Below are 15,675 nucleotides of genomic sequence, written 5' to 3'. Positions count from 1 at the left end.
ATTATTCTGAATTCCTTCACATGGATTTGCAAAATGCATTCCTAAAAATGAGTCTTTGAGCGTTTTCCTTGTGCCCGACATTTTTCCCACAGATCTTTGATATCAAAAGCCTCAAGAAAACATTCCTGAAGTATTCCGCCTCAATATTTTCTTTCATACACGATTACATAATTGCCCTAGTGCCATGTTACTTTTTCTTCCCCCATTGTTTCAAAGTTTTCAGGAAATATTTTTGTTCAACTTCCTTTACAAATACAAGGAAATTTCAGGGAAAAATAAACTTTTAGTTGACCATGGATGATTGTTTTGTAACTGTGCCTGGGCGTATGTCCTTGAAAATGTCCACACATGCATTAATTCATAATTCATAGCAAATGCCATCAAACACCACACACCTTCACTTTTAACAGGTCTAACTATAAAAGTTTGTAATGTCCAAAAATAATTAACTTCCAGAGGTGATACTGATTGACATCTGCTCCAACTACATGTTAATAGTAGTTGCATTGTTTTGTTTGTTGTGTGAGGATCAGGATGTGATTTTAATACAAAAAAATAAGAAAGTGACATAGCACAGTCTGTATTTTTGCGATAAATTGTTTTCTGGTTATTCATCAGCTACAAAGCGATAGCCGTTTCCTGCCAGAGCATTTCCCATGTTGCAGGATGTTCATGAACAATGCAGGTGCAACGTCACTTCTCTGAAGTGCTCCAGAAAAAGGTGTGAGGTTATTCAGCCCTAGAACTAATGGTACCCATCAAAATGTTATCTCCTGCCCAGCAGACAACCTTTCTGCTCAGGGTTTTTATAGGTGAAGCCAAATCTGCAGCAGCGCACCAAAAGAATAAATGTTGGGCATAAAAACTCAAACTTTTCCAACTATAATAGCTTCTTCCTTCAGCACATGGTAGCATTAGGAGGCTATGATTCATAATTACTGAATAAAGTTACATGGAAAAGTACTGATGTGCTCTCCACAAATCAGCAAAAGGCAAAAAAAAAAAAAAAAAGATGGAAAAAGGCCATGCAATGTTCACAAAGGTTACCACAAATCATTTAGGAGAAAGGGCAAACATATAGTCAGAGGAGATTAAAGAAGAACATTTTAGCCTACATGCTTTGTGTCTTGGAAAACTGGCACTGTAGCTCACTTTCCATCACTCACATTTATTGCTTTCTTTTCAACCTAACACTCTTAGAGTTGAGGCTTCGGTTAAGGCAAAAGCAAAATTACACAAAGATGTCAAACTTTGAACAACCAGTCAATGAAAATACAAAAATATTTCCTCAACAATTTTTTTAAACAGATGTCATCTAAACAACTTTATTCTGTTCATAAGAATCAGGATATATGTGTGCAAAAATGAACTGCAGTCAGACATAAAAGATCCCTCAGATTCCTGGGATTCCAGCATCATAAACTAATTTTGCAAACAGATAATGCTGAGGTCTGCATCTACTCTGTCATGGCAACAGCACAGCTAATACTTTAATCAGGAGGAACAGAACACATACAATTTTTGCTTAACTAACAACAATGCATATTTTGAACAGATACTGATTATACACATATTTTATATATTTATACACATCCTGCACTCTTCAGGATGCGGAAACCGCATCCCCATTGGAAGGCATTCCAGTTTGAGAGCAGATTCAGGGTTAAGTTACCTTTCAAATACCAAAGCATGAAATTAAAGTCTAATTAATGCTCTGACAAATGACGTTAGAACAAGTTTCAGTTCTGATCAAGTTGGTTATGTAATACCAAACAACCTTGAAAGCTTTAAAGTCGTACCTTGTTTTAACAATGCCACTTCAGCTTAAGTAGCAAAACTGCTACAGAACAAATCTGATAGAGTAGAAACAAGTCGTTGACCTTCATGAGCAACTGCAGGGAAGAAAAACGTCAAGCTTTAAAACATACCACAAAAACATCTTAAAACAAAAGAGATATGCTTTGATGCTAGATTAATGGCAATGTCACATAAGCAACAGTCTGTTCTGATTTCCTGGGAGAGAAGCAGAAAAGGGCTGTTCGGGTTTTGTCAAAAGGATTTTTTAAGAACACCAAGGTACAACTTTTATTTGCATGTCTCTACATTGAGGATTGTTTGATCCCATGTTGAGAAGACAGAATATGTGCTTCCATCAAAACAGAGATGCTGTTTGCTCCAACTCTGGCCTCCTGGGACGTGTAAGTGAGAGTGCATTTCTGTGTCCAGTTTCTGTGCATGCTGCCAAACACTTACATGTGTCTATACTTCAAACATATAGAGTTATGTGCTGATGCAGGCCTATTAGGCTACACTCAGACAAAGCACAAGTTCTTGCTGCCTTACTGTTTGTAGCTGTTTTTTTTATTTGAGAACATCAGGGCCCTCAGACAAAAACTCCAAGTGGTTCTTAAAAGTGTCACCTTTGGAAGAAACAATGCTGAATATTGTGGAAGGAACTTTATAAAATAAAAATATATTGTAGTCTTTAGTTTCTGAGATCTGAACTTGGAAAGATTATTGATCTAAACTGAATGATTATCTGCATGATCGGCTGTGAAAAGTGATCAGCTGGTTGGAAATTGAAACCAATCACCCTGAGCCACAAAAGTGGCACCAAGTGAAAACTGAAGAGTCTATGGAGAGTTAGCATTGCTGCTTGTGCCAACCATAACTGCCAATTGTAACTCAAATTCAGGTCTTTTTGAAATTACAGTGAAATTTGAAGTACATAAGAAATGTTTAATCATAGGATAGATGTTTCTTAAAGCTTCTTTAAATTTAACGAATTATTTAAAAAGCGAACATAAAAGCTATAGTATTTTCCTAAAATAAAGTTTAACATAGAGTTTGTTTATTTTCATGCAGCATCGGCATCTCAGTGCTTTAAAAAAATCTGAAATTTATAAAACTTGATGATTTTCTTGAATGAAATCATGATCAATCATGATTAATGTTACAGCTATAAAATATGTGGACTTTGTATTTTATAATTGCAATCAGTTGATTTTCCCTGCAGACATTATTAGCAACATAAATTCAGAAACTGTTTTAACTGTGTTGTTTTCTAGACACTCCTGCATCTGAAAAACCAAATTGTGTTGTGATGGTATTTTCTTGCGCACTAAGATATGCCATGTGCAGTTGCTAAAACGCATGTTTACCGCGACTCGTGCATCACACATCTTTAAACATTTAGTCTTAGTGTGCATATGTATATGTGAAGAACCATCTACTGCATCAACATTTATGTTACCATTTGCTGAGTCAGTCAACAACACCGCTATGGCAACAAGCGCTGGAAACACATCTGCATCATTTCTCGGATTTGCTGCACGTCAAGAGAGTGCTGTTTGGTGCCAGTGGCACCGACAACAGTCCTTCGCCTCACGACTTCAGCACATGCAACACAAACGAAACTGAGGAAACAGAAACTACTGGAAGTACGACTACTACTACTGCATAGTAGATGTTCTTCTTGACTTTTAGCTTACTTTTATTCCACATTTCCAACATTAAGTCAAAACAGGATTTTATCATCTAAAACACATAGCCAGATTTCACCTTCTTCAAATACTGAGACTTTAAAGCTTTTACGCTTTCATTTCTAGTCGTTTAGAGGACTGTAATGTCCTGCTTTTTGGTCTAACCACGAAAAATCTGTCCAGGCTTCAGCTGTTAAAAAACTCTGCTGCTCATTTGCTAACCAAGACTAAGTGGCGAGCTCATATTACACCTGTTTTAAAATTGTTGCTGTGGCTCCCTGTACGTCTCGGGATTGATTTTAGGATTCCGTTAGTGGGTCTTTAAATGTCTTAATGGTCTTGCATCATCTCATCTTACAGAGCTGCTATTAACTTAAGAACCCCTGCGGACCCAAAGGTCCACTGGTACTGGACTATTAACAGTTCTAAGGGTCAGAACACACACTTACGACAGAGAGAGTCTTCTGTCCAGTTTAATGGCCCATGTCTGTGGAATAGCCTGAAAGAGAAGCTGAGTGCCGGAGAGCATATGTTGATGTTTTTAATTGTTTCAAGACCCATATAAAACTGATTGATTGACTGAACTCCTGAAATGATGTATGTGTATAATTCTTGGCTGTATTATTTTTCAGAGTCAAAATAACTAAAAGTATTAAACCTTTGTGCTTATGACTTGCCAAGGTTGTCCTTTTTCAGCATTTCTACTCTATTCTACTATTCATGCAAGAAGAATAAAAATCCAGCTGCTGTTCGACTGCCAATTTTTTAAATGTCAGTACTGTTAGAAAATGTCAAGTTTTCCATAATAGTTTGGGTATTGTTACAGTGCCTGAGCCAAGAACATTTGAATGTTCAGGCTGAGATTTGACTGCTGTGCTTCTCTTTTCAATTACGACACAACCTGGATCGCATTTTATTCTTGGATGGATTTCAAAGTAAGCTAATATTGCTAATTGACATTGTGCTGCAGAAAAATAGGATACAGTAAACTGGAAAAGTGCAGTACATTCCCATACCTCCTCACATCCAGCTCACAAAGGTAACGAGCCAATAACAGCAAATTAATCACAAACGACTGAGCCATCAGATAAATGATAGTAATTAAGGACAAGCAGCAACTTGTGGTGGAGATTTGTTAGAGAACTTGAGTTTACATGCTGCACGTAGATGTGCAAAGCTATTTGTCTGTGATAACTGTTTGTAAACCAGAGCCTGCACATGCATCTAATTTTAAAACACAGTTTGTCGAACTAATCCAAAAAAATCATTGATGAAAAACTCATGAACAACAACTCTCTGTGCTGACGCAGGTTGGCCACGTTTAAATGAAGGATTACACATTTAAAACTGCCCTACACACATCTAGATGCGTATTTATATAAATCAGAGCCAGGGAAAATAATTTCACATTTTCCAAAATCAAAACTGTTTGCGTTGCACATGCTGTGCCAGACAGCTGAAAGCTGAGAAAAGCTAGACGTAATTTTGGTGAGGAAAAAATAAAAGCGACATGTCCAGCTGCAAGTATTTAAGAAAATAGGTCAGAAAATTGACCCTCCATGATTCTTTGCAAATATTTTTCCATTCAAATAAATTGTTGAAACTATATTAAAAAAGTAACAGTTTTGTTGTCTAACTGAATAGCATTTTTATTCTAATATTCAGAATACAAACATTATGCGCTGGGTAGTGTCGGTGTAAGATCAGGAGGACAATCACATATTCTCAAGATATGTTGATAAAGCTGAAGCAGGAGCTGGAGCAGAAATATGGGTGGAACAATAGGAGGATGTAAAACGTAAACTTGGCTGTGTGAAGTTGCACTTTGTATCCAAGTTAAGGGTGGAAAAGAGGGAGTAACTACATTTTTTGGCACATTGTAAATGTAGATCACAATAGTGACTAGCACTTACTTGTTGCTTTAGATTCTACAGCTATATGTTGTATTATAAAAAATAAAGAGATCTCTCCAAATTGTTGAATTCAAGTACATTCTTCATTTCCATGGCCACTGGTTTACACAACCAAGCATGTAGGCCTGTAGATTGCTTCTCTGAAGATTTAAGAAACACTGAATCCATCTCAAGCATGCAAATTCAGGCATGGTAATGTGGAAGGAAGTGTGACACCTGTGCAGAAAGCTCATTTGTAAGATTTCCTTTGTTCAACTCTCAGTGGTATTTTAAGTGGAAGCAACTAGGAAACCAGACATTAAGTAACATACCTTGTATGTATGAAATGTAGATATCTTAAAATCTTATGTGAATCAAAAGTCAACTTTTGACATGGCTGATATAAGCAATATAAAAAGGGAAACAATTCACAGCTTCTGTATTTGTGTGTTATAATGAAATATGACAGAGTTCAAGCAAAGGTTGGAAAAAGAAAACCAAAACAGCATTAAGTATGACAGCTACAAAGGGTGAAATAACTTTGTCTTGCATTTTACCAATTAATCGTCATTCAATATGAAGTGTAAATGCATATAGATAAAGCTTTAACAATATATAACAATCTTCCTCCTTTTTTTCCAAGTCCAGATCAAAAAAAAAAAAAACAGAGTATGTGGCTCGAAAGCTACAGAAATCCATCCAGAAATTTTCTGCCTATAAACAGTTTACTTACAGATTTATAATCTGCCATTTCGGCAGGAATGTGTATTAAAATGTGTATTTTGATACACATTCCTTCCTGACTACTTCCTCTCTCCTGGACCTCCTATGTTACAGCACTGCCCTCCAAAAATGTGCCATCACTTTTTGTATGTGCATCACTAAAAACAGTGATTTAAATGTAAACCAAAAACATTACACTTTGTACAGTCAGGGACATTTTTGTCAATAGCTCTTTTGGTGAGTAGATGTTACATTTCCTGCTCTGAACATTTGCTTGGCTCCGACGGTAAATATTTACTCACTAGTCAGTTAGCATTTTCTCTGGACGTATCCAATCTGGCTGCCTTCTGCAAAAATCTGACCTCTCAAGACCTTTTGTCCCAACCAAGTTAATTAACACACACTCAACATATTTACCTACAATAATATCAACTAATTCATATCAATTTAGAAAGGTCCAACTATTTGTGGGATCTCTTCGGCTCAAACGGCTGCAAAAACACTTCAAAATAACTGACTGGTTCATTTGATTTGCCTTGAATCTCTTGCCTAGTTCAGTCAGTAAAAAAACTATTTTTAGATTTGATCACATGCCCAGACCAACGTGAGGTACAAGTTTCTAAACTGATATCAACAAGTACTGCCACAAGTGCATACTGCAACCATTTAGCTAAAATTAGACAATTATTGGAGCTTGGGGAATGGAGAGAGCTCATTAATAAGTTTGCCCAGGAAGGGTCTGCACATCGAGAAGCACAGGCACCAACAGATGACGTGATAGAACCAACGTCAAGGTTTTTGGAATCAGGCCGAAAATAGTATGTTTGGGTTCCTGTGAGTATTTATTCTGCCTATCGCAATTTGGTGTTTAGAAGAGGTCATAGTGACAGAAGGCAACCTCTTCTCTCAAGGTACATTATTCCAAAATGATGTTTTGAGCTCATTTCCGTGTACTTGGTTTTCCCGTATGTTTGTGTTCTAAAATATTTGGAAATGATACAGGATCCAGACGTTGCTCAGACCTTTTTTTATTAGTATTTGACTTGTTTGTGCAAAAGCCAAACAAGTTAGTACAAAAATTAATCATTCACCTCAGCCCAAACAAAACACCAATAAAACTACTATTTGCAAAGGCGTGCATTGTCCTGTTTTTTTCCCCTTCTTTTTTGGACTCATGTCTTTGAATCAAAAGGACCTTTTGGATTTTACTGGCACATAACACGACCAAAGTCACATTTTTATTAGCTACCTCCATAACTTACCCAGATCACATTAACAAACTATTAAGTTAATTCAGTTTAATTTCTCCACTGGGCAAGGCATTTAACCCAAACCTGCATTTCAAAGTATAAATATGTGTGTGATTTGATGGAAAGTAATTAAAATGGTCAGTGCACCAAGAAAAATGCAGGCTATTTACTTTCATAATTACTTTACAATAACAAAATTTAAAAGTTGACCAATGTTAGCTATGCAGTTTTCATTTTATTCTTTAGCTACAGATTTGTAGTGGCTAAAAAGTAAATATAATTTATTCACATAGCACATTTTCAGCAACAAGGCAATACAAAGGGCTTTAAACGAATCAAAAGGAAATGCAAACAAAACAACAAATTAAAGCAAAAAGCAAAAGAAGAAAAATAATCTAATGTTTATCTATCAAAGTATATAAACTAGATGCTCCTTATTCAGTGTTGCTAGATAAGTATAAGTAAGTATTCTCTGGTCTAATTTTGTCTCTGTAAAACAAAATATGTGCACAGGATCTTTAAGTTGTTGATGCACAAAAAAGTTTCCTTTTATTATGTACTATAAATTCAAATCACCACATTATAAACAAAAAAAGAGAAGGGATGCCTGTAAGCCAGTGATCTAAAAATAAGACACAGCAATAAATGTTGTTTGTGCAATACAAAAAGTGAAGCATTTGTGAAATTCCCAACAGACAAATTTTACAACTGGGAGCTAGTCGCAGTTTATCATGCAAGAACAAAGGTTGAACCTTATGTTAGTTCAGTTTTAAGCAACTGAATCTGACAACACTTTTAGCAAATCCTGTTTTTACTTTGAACATATTCCAACTGATTCCCATCTCACCCTGCCCGAATCAGCTTATTATCGGCACACCAAGAGAATCCAAGCATCCGTAAACATATTAAAATCGTTTCCCGCAAACCACTGCAAAGAGAGCTGATATTTACTCCATCTTCAAACAAGCATTATGACCTCATGAACAAAATATTTAGCTTGTGAAGAACACAGTAAATAGACCAATCAAGCACTATGTTTTCTCATCAAGTGATATAAAGCAGGACTTTTTAGAGTGAATTCAAAATGGAAATGAACTCAAAGTGGTAGTTTAGAGTAACTTGCAAAAGTATCCCGTTGAAATGTGCCACATTTTATCAAATTAATAACCCCAAATTTTAACATATGTGATAGACCAACAGAAAGTAGAAAATGATTGAGAAATGGAAGAAAAATTATAAATGGTTTCCAAACTAATTTGCAAACAAAAATCTGAAAAGTATGATGCGCATATGACCTAAAAAAATAGCAAACAATACACTCGAGTACAACCAGTTGTGATCATAAGTCATCAGTTAGTAAGCACAGCTGCCTGTGTAACTGATCCAAAGTACAAATAATGCACATCACCATGCAGACACCCTCCCCGCAGTGGAATGTGGTGATGGCATCATCATGCTGTGTAGATTTTTTTTTTTCAGAAGTGACAGGGAAACTGCGTCAATAGGAAGAGGGATTAAATAGAGGTATCACAAGAAAATGGCTTGTAACAACAGGCTACAGAATGGGGTAGAAAGACAATAACATCAGAAGCATATCCATTTGGTAGGATGGCCTAATCAAAGTTCAGATATAAATCAAATTGTGTGTGAGACTTTACTCCTAATGTTCACTGACACTCGACTTCCACCCAGATGGAGCTTGAAGAAAAATGAGCAAAAACTTGAGTGTATAGATTTGGAAGACATATTTTGAGCTGACATCAAGTTTAGACAATTCTGACCTAATTTGTCCTTCTTTCCCTGGCAGCAGCACCTGTAGATATTATCTAACAAATATTCTGAATTGGCTGAGGAGACAACTTATTCCTCAGAGTCTCCTTGGATGTCGTTGGCCCTACTTGCATTGTTGATAGCCCATGGGGAAAAAATCCAGTGAGAGGAAAAAATGCAGAGCGGAAAGAAAGAAAGGAGCAGAGCTGGTGCCAATTAAGGGCCAAGTAAACACTGCCTGGCAGGAGAAAACAGAGGTGACACAAAGAGCTGCAGATAGTGAAGTGGCATGAAGTGAAAGCAATTCTCCGAATAGCCATGATTACCCACATTAAAGCTAAGAGCCAAATCCATCAGGTTGAGCACAAAGTAAATCAATAAAACAATTTTGATTCTTTTGTGATGAAAGGAACTGCACTGAATCTGAAACCAAAGTTAAACAAAGTCATTTGAATGGTAATAAGAAAAGATGAAAGTCACTAGCTATAAAATGCAAAATAAACCTTGAAACTCATTCCAAAGAACCTTTAAAAACAACAGATTTATATTGGAGATTATGTGCAAGCATCTGGCCATAATAATCAGAATACTTACATTATTAGTACTATATGTTGCAAATATTTTATTTTAAAGGCCATTTGTTTTTAAGTCTTTTGGAACAATATAATCCTTAAAGCCAACAATGTTGAAGCATAAGTTTAATTTCTGAACAAGTCAGTTCAAAGGTGAAATGATAAACTTCTCATCCTCTGAGGATGAACAGAAATCCATAACCTTTTCTGCTTCTCAAAATGTTGCAATATTTACAAAATTAAAAGTGTTGGTGGAGGGTTTAGGGATCGTTTTGAATAGTGGAAACAAACCCCTCAAAGGAAATGTGTCCATGACGCCAATAGGTAGTAAAATTACCCTTGAATCTGCCAAGACAAACAGGCTCCATCTCTGTCTGCTGCATTCCTCTGCTGCAGAGTGCACTCACAGCCATTTAAGGCTGTCGAGTGTGCTGACAGACTGATGGAAGGAGAAGCAGATAAGGAGGAGCAGCACTTGTGATTTTGTTTGACGATAAAATGTGCTCTTGATTACCTCGGTAACAAGTTTGTCATTAAGTCCAATGAATGTCAACAGAATCTTGATGTGATTGTCCTCCTGATCTTACTTCCATTCGCTCTTCATTTGTCAACTCTCTTCGTGTGTGTGTGTGAGTTCTCGCTGTCTGCTGTGGAGCAGAGCAGATGATTTGTGTGCATTGCAGTAAATGCGGGAGAAATGTAAAAGTGCGTGTCAAAACATTTTTCAGCTAACAAGTGAGCCATGGGAAGAAGGATGTTTCACTTTAATTTCTACACAACTGATGAAAACAGTACAGCACTGCTGGTCGAGAGGGATGTGATGCTCCCCTCTGCTGGTCAACGTTAGGAACTGCTACCAGCAAAAGAGAATTAGTGCTGCACAAAAAAGAATCACAATTAAATTTCTCATTTTAGCTCTTGAGCTGTGGCTTCCTATTCCTGCTGTAATCACTGATTATATCACTAATTATAACCATGATTATGGTTATATATGTATACAAGCACAAACAACTTTTCATCAATTAGAATTGCTTGATATAGTATATTATTTTTATTTAAGTTGTGTATTTTATTCAAATATAGCCTCTAATGTGTTATGTGTGTTATCGGAGAATGTTGAAAATAAAGCTTAATGGTAAAAGCTGGGTATAAATATTGAGCTTAAAACTTTAGACACTTGTTTTGGATAAGAAAAGTAGATTTAACTTTAATTAAATATAGGAAATTGTTAGTATTTACATTGTGTCATCAATACTATGGTTGACATTATGGTTCAATGATGGCCAAACTGCAATTCAATTGATCACACTCTTAATATTGTCACATTACAACCACAAACCTGTTATTTTCCTGAAATTTTATGAAATAGATCAACGCAAAATTATGAATAAAAGGAAGAAGACAAATAAAAACCTAGTAACAGTGGTTTGCTTTTGTTTTTGGTCTTTTAACTTTGACATACCTAAAAACACTGCAAATTATTTTCTTATAAAGTAATCATAATTAGTAAATTATGCATCGGGTATTATTTCAGCTCAGCTGTTTTGTGGATGCCTCAGAGGACTGAGCAAACAGCACAAAAAACAAGAAACACAGCAGACAGGTCAGTTATGTCAAAGTTCAAATCCCAAGCTTTACAAATCTCAGGGTGTCACTGTTCAATCTATAATGCAAAATGGAAAGAAAATGGCACCTCCAGGAAAGCTACCAAGACATGGGAGGGGCAGGAGTGGCAGAGATGAGAAGAGTTCCCATAATCTGACAATCTGTTGAGAGAAATCCATAAGATGAAGCATTTGCATTCCTCCCCAACTTAGGGGAGCCAGCAAACTCATAGAAGTAGTTGATCTGCATACATTTTTTAGCCCATGTGTGGTAGAAAATTAGCACTGCACATGACTCTAAACACGCAATTTCTGTACTGAAACATTGTAGTGGCATCATGATGGTGTTGAGCTGCTCTTACTCTGTAGGGATATGAAAGCTAGTCAGAGTGACAACTCATGCTGACCTTAAAGGTTATTATTGGTCAAAAGAAAATGCTGAAAGCACACTAAATCTCCCCACTTCACATCGATGCACTCCTTTGTGATGGTCTATCACACCAGATTCTCCAGAAGTTTGTAAGTTTGTGATTGGGTACGAATGCTTCTGCATAGCACTGAAACTTGTGCTACACTGTCAATATGTTTAGTAGAAATTTGAAAGCGTCATAAGATTCCTCTTGTGTACATTCTCATGCTCACCACTTGATGTCATCCTTTTTACACAGACAGCAGTGTCAAGGAAATGTAGCAAAGGGAAAGTAACACTTTTAATAAAACAAATAAAAATCATATACAATCATAAGATCATAAAAAGTAATATAAACCAGCCATTGTGTATGCATGTGTTGTTGGGTTATATATTTGTTTTGTGGTAAACTCATTCAGATTCAACTTGCTTACCTTCCTCCCGGAGAAAAGCATGCACAGCTGGTGCATGGAGCCCCCGTTCTTCATCAGCTCCTTCTTCAAGGTTTTGGGTGAAGGAAGTGTCCAGCCACCCTTTGGGTGCACACCCCCAGCCTCCAGGCAGTTGATGGCATTGTCAGAGGTGAAGCAAGGCGTGCGGGGTTCCTGCAGAAGGCTGCCTTCACTGTGCGTGCGCCGACGCAGGGAGTTTTGCACGCTGAGCCGCCCTCCGCCGTGTTTCTCGCACGTGGCGCCCTCTACCATGCTACGGCGCTTGCTGTCACTTCGCTGTAAGTAAGCGTCATCGCTGTCGTCTTCGTCATCCTCTGACTCTTCCTCTTCGTCCTCGTCGTATTCTTCTTCGTCTGTGTTGGGGGAGGAGAGGGCGTCGGCACTGAAGGAGCGATCGAGACGCAGCTCGGGGATGACAAATGAGGAGGATGAGGAAGAAGGGGGGGCATTAGTGTCAGGAGGCTCGGAGACATTGTCTTCATCTGTGTTTGACACTAAGAGTTTTAAGTTGGCCTCTTCTTCATATCTATCTTCTTCCTCTGCATCTCCATCTTTCTCCCCCTCCTCACTCCGTTTGCTGTTCCCCTCCTCCTCCTCTTCCGCTGCCTTCTCCTCCACATCTTTACTCTCTTTCCATATGTCCATCTCGTGCCCGTCTATGCTCTTTGAGTCTTCGCCTTCTGTGGAAGGAGGTGGTGTGGGAGGCACCTTATGTCGGTCACCCGATCCCAACAGACCTCCAAGGGGTGTGTACACTTCATCCAAAGGTGTGAGCGGCTCTGAGGGATGAGGACTTCCAAGCGTCGCAGGCTCTGAGGGGCTGGAGGGATACAGGCTGCTGTCCTCACCTTCAGGGCTGTGCGTCGGCATGTGGAGGCCCACACTGTCTCTGTCTCCTTCTACACTACCCAGCTCACAAGAAGAGGCATCCACCTTAGGCTCCAACATCTACAAAAGACAAAGAAGAAAAAAACCACAGGAAGAGGAAAGATGGTTAGAATTTGCTTAATACAAACCACAAATTGCCTTTTACAACCAGTTCATTCTCCAGCATAACATTTTTGTGTTGACCCCGTCTGGTATGAGCCGCAACATTGAGGGAACAGTATGTAATAATAATGTCTTTTGAAAAGGTCAACGTGTCAGTTTAAGCTACGTTCGTCCTGCCGTTGACCTCAGTGTTTTGACTGGAAGGGACAGAGAAACAGATCCCAAATACAACCACAGAATCAGTGGGAGGAGAAAAGAAAAACTGATCAAATCTGGCAGCCTTTGCAGTTGAGCTTCCAAGGTGTCATAAAACCATCGTCTGGATAAAAACCAGTTTGGGTAAAAAATGCCTGACACATCTTTCCATTAATGCAGACAGGAACTGGTCTTCCCTTCAATGCTGCTACAAACTTCAAGAGCCTTTGCAGTGGTCTATTCAGACTAAGCTGCTAATAAGGTTTTCAGGACCACTGATGATAGAAGAAGCTTCTCCCTTCACTACCTTATCTTTTTCCTCAATGATTTCTTTGCTAAATAATACTTCCTTTCCCCAGTTTAGCATGGAAAGTTTTATTTTCTTCTTTCTGTTTCACCTCCTTCTCAAAATCTGCTGGTTTAAAATGTATCTTTAACCTCCTCCAGCCTCCACATTAAAGCTCACTGAGCCCTGTGGGAGGATCATTACAAATTCATTTTGAGTGGGCCAGCACCACATCAGAACCACAGAATTTGCTTGCAAATATGACAAAAGGTTGCAAAAGGTTTAAACAAGTCACACTAATTTTGGAAATTATAAGTCATAATTTGTGTTTTAGTGTAATTGTTCACTGCAGATTAAAGATTAAGAAGCTTGTGGCTTTTGAATGTTTTTGGAAAGTGATAACAGCACAGTTGCCCTTTCTTTATCTGGCCAAACACTCATACCATTTGACATCATTTAGCACACATTGTTGAAGTTTTTTAATTGGACATAAAACAGCACTGTGACCTCTCGCAGTTCTATTTAGAAATTTAAAAATACATATGTGAGTGAATATCATTTTACACTAAACCTTTGTGGTTTTTGGTCATCTGGTTAACAAATAAGACACACCTGGTTTGTCCAAGCAGAAACAAAGAAATGGACTGAAAGAATATATTTTTTAAATCATATCAACCACTCAAAGTACTTTCACTTTAAAGTTATTGTAATCCATATTGACCATACATCCACTCACACACTCTCTTACATTATTAACACAGTTATACTGCAGGCTGGAAAGCTTCTTAAAATTTATTGTTTTTGTCCGCAAATCAAAGCTGTAATCAAAGTCACAGCCTTCCATTTGCCAGAGGACCGCTCTGACTATTAAACCACAGCAACCCCAAAGCACACAACTGGTGTAGAAATGGAGAAAGCAGACTAAGATTAAGGTCCTGGAATGAACCCTTTGATGTCCCAACATTTGCCCCATTAAATATTTATTGACTGTGCTTAAAAGCTGAGTCCATGCTGGAAAACAAACCACTAAAATGAACTAAACCAATTCTGCTGACCAGAGTGGTCACATATACCAGTGAGAATGCTACTATATTGATAGCAACCAACAGAACAAACCAAGTGCATTCAAGGGCATTTTTCCAAGTATTACTTTGCATGTACACCATGTTCCAAATTATTATGCAAATTGGATTTTAGTGACATAATAGCTGTTCTATTAAATTTATAGATAGTATTGTGTGTTTAGGGCTCTTTAAATCACTATAATTAATTTCAGAGAGCTGGTTGATTAGTTTGTCTGGTGAGCTCAATTGGAAATCTACTTAAGAAGGATGTTCCACATCATTAAGCAGGTTTCAAGTAATATGGGGAAGAGAAAGACAAAAAAAAATCACAAGTTCAACGGATACAAGATTTGTGCAAATGATATCAAAGAAATTGTTCTATGTTAACATGTAACTCAGTGTGTTAAGATGCTTATGATTGAAATAGCTTTTGATTTTAGTACAAGTGACCGCTTAATGCTGCACATTCAAAGGATGATCCTTTGCAGTTCTTTATAATCCATAAAATGTTTAGAAAATCTGCTGTGCATAATAATTATAATAACAGTGCATTTTGAGTTTTTTTAGTTTTGAAAAAAATAGTGTTCTCATTGGGAGCTTTATTCAGTCAAATTTGATTTATACTGTAATAGTTTATGACTTAAAAATTACACTGACCATCATTTGCATGGACCGTTTAAGAAAATCTGATAAAATATCACTTAAATAATAATTTGGAACACGGTGTATGTACTTTTGAGTCAGAATTGGACAGAAGAAAATCCACAACAAATTCAAGCTTGTGGAGCTTAATCTTTATAGGGTTTCACTGCAAGTTCACGACACATAATCATCCCATCCTGGAACAAAACACCAAACAGGGTGATAATCAAGCCAGCAATGTCTGAAAGTAAACTCCTGATTGGAGCTTTAGCCATTGAATTACATTTTTAAAAAAAGGCTTAAAACTGTATGAAAACATTAGCCATCAACCCAAAATAGAGTTT

General features: G+C 37.4%; 1 protein-coding gene across 6 annotated transcripts in view; it reads right to left on the bottom strand.

Annotated features, from left to right (window-relative positions):
- Positions 1–15,675, bottom strand: part of rgs3a (regulator of G protein signaling 3a) — a 110,721-nt gene that overhangs the window by 19,750 nt on the left and 75,296 nt on the right. For all 6 annotated transcript variants that reach the window (XM_055040464.1, XM_055040465.1, XM_055040463.1 and 3 more), the window contains one exon: positions 12,137–13,102. In XM_055040464.1, coding sequence (XP_054896439.1) covers positions 12,137–13,102 — 966 coding nt within the window. The remainder of the gene's footprint in view (positions 1–12,136; positions 13,103–15,675) is intronic.

The sequence above is a fragment of the Poeciliopsis prolifica genome, unplaced genomic scaffold, assembly GCF_027474105.1.
Source record: "Poeciliopsis prolifica strain line A6 unplaced genomic scaffold, Auburn_PproV2 SCAFFOLD015, whole genome shotgun sequence".
Lineage (NCBI taxonomy): Eukaryota > Metazoa > Chordata > Actinopteri > Cyprinodontiformes > Poeciliidae > Poeciliopsis > Poeciliopsis prolifica.
This window is presented reverse-complemented; position numbering and strand designations above follow the sequence as displayed.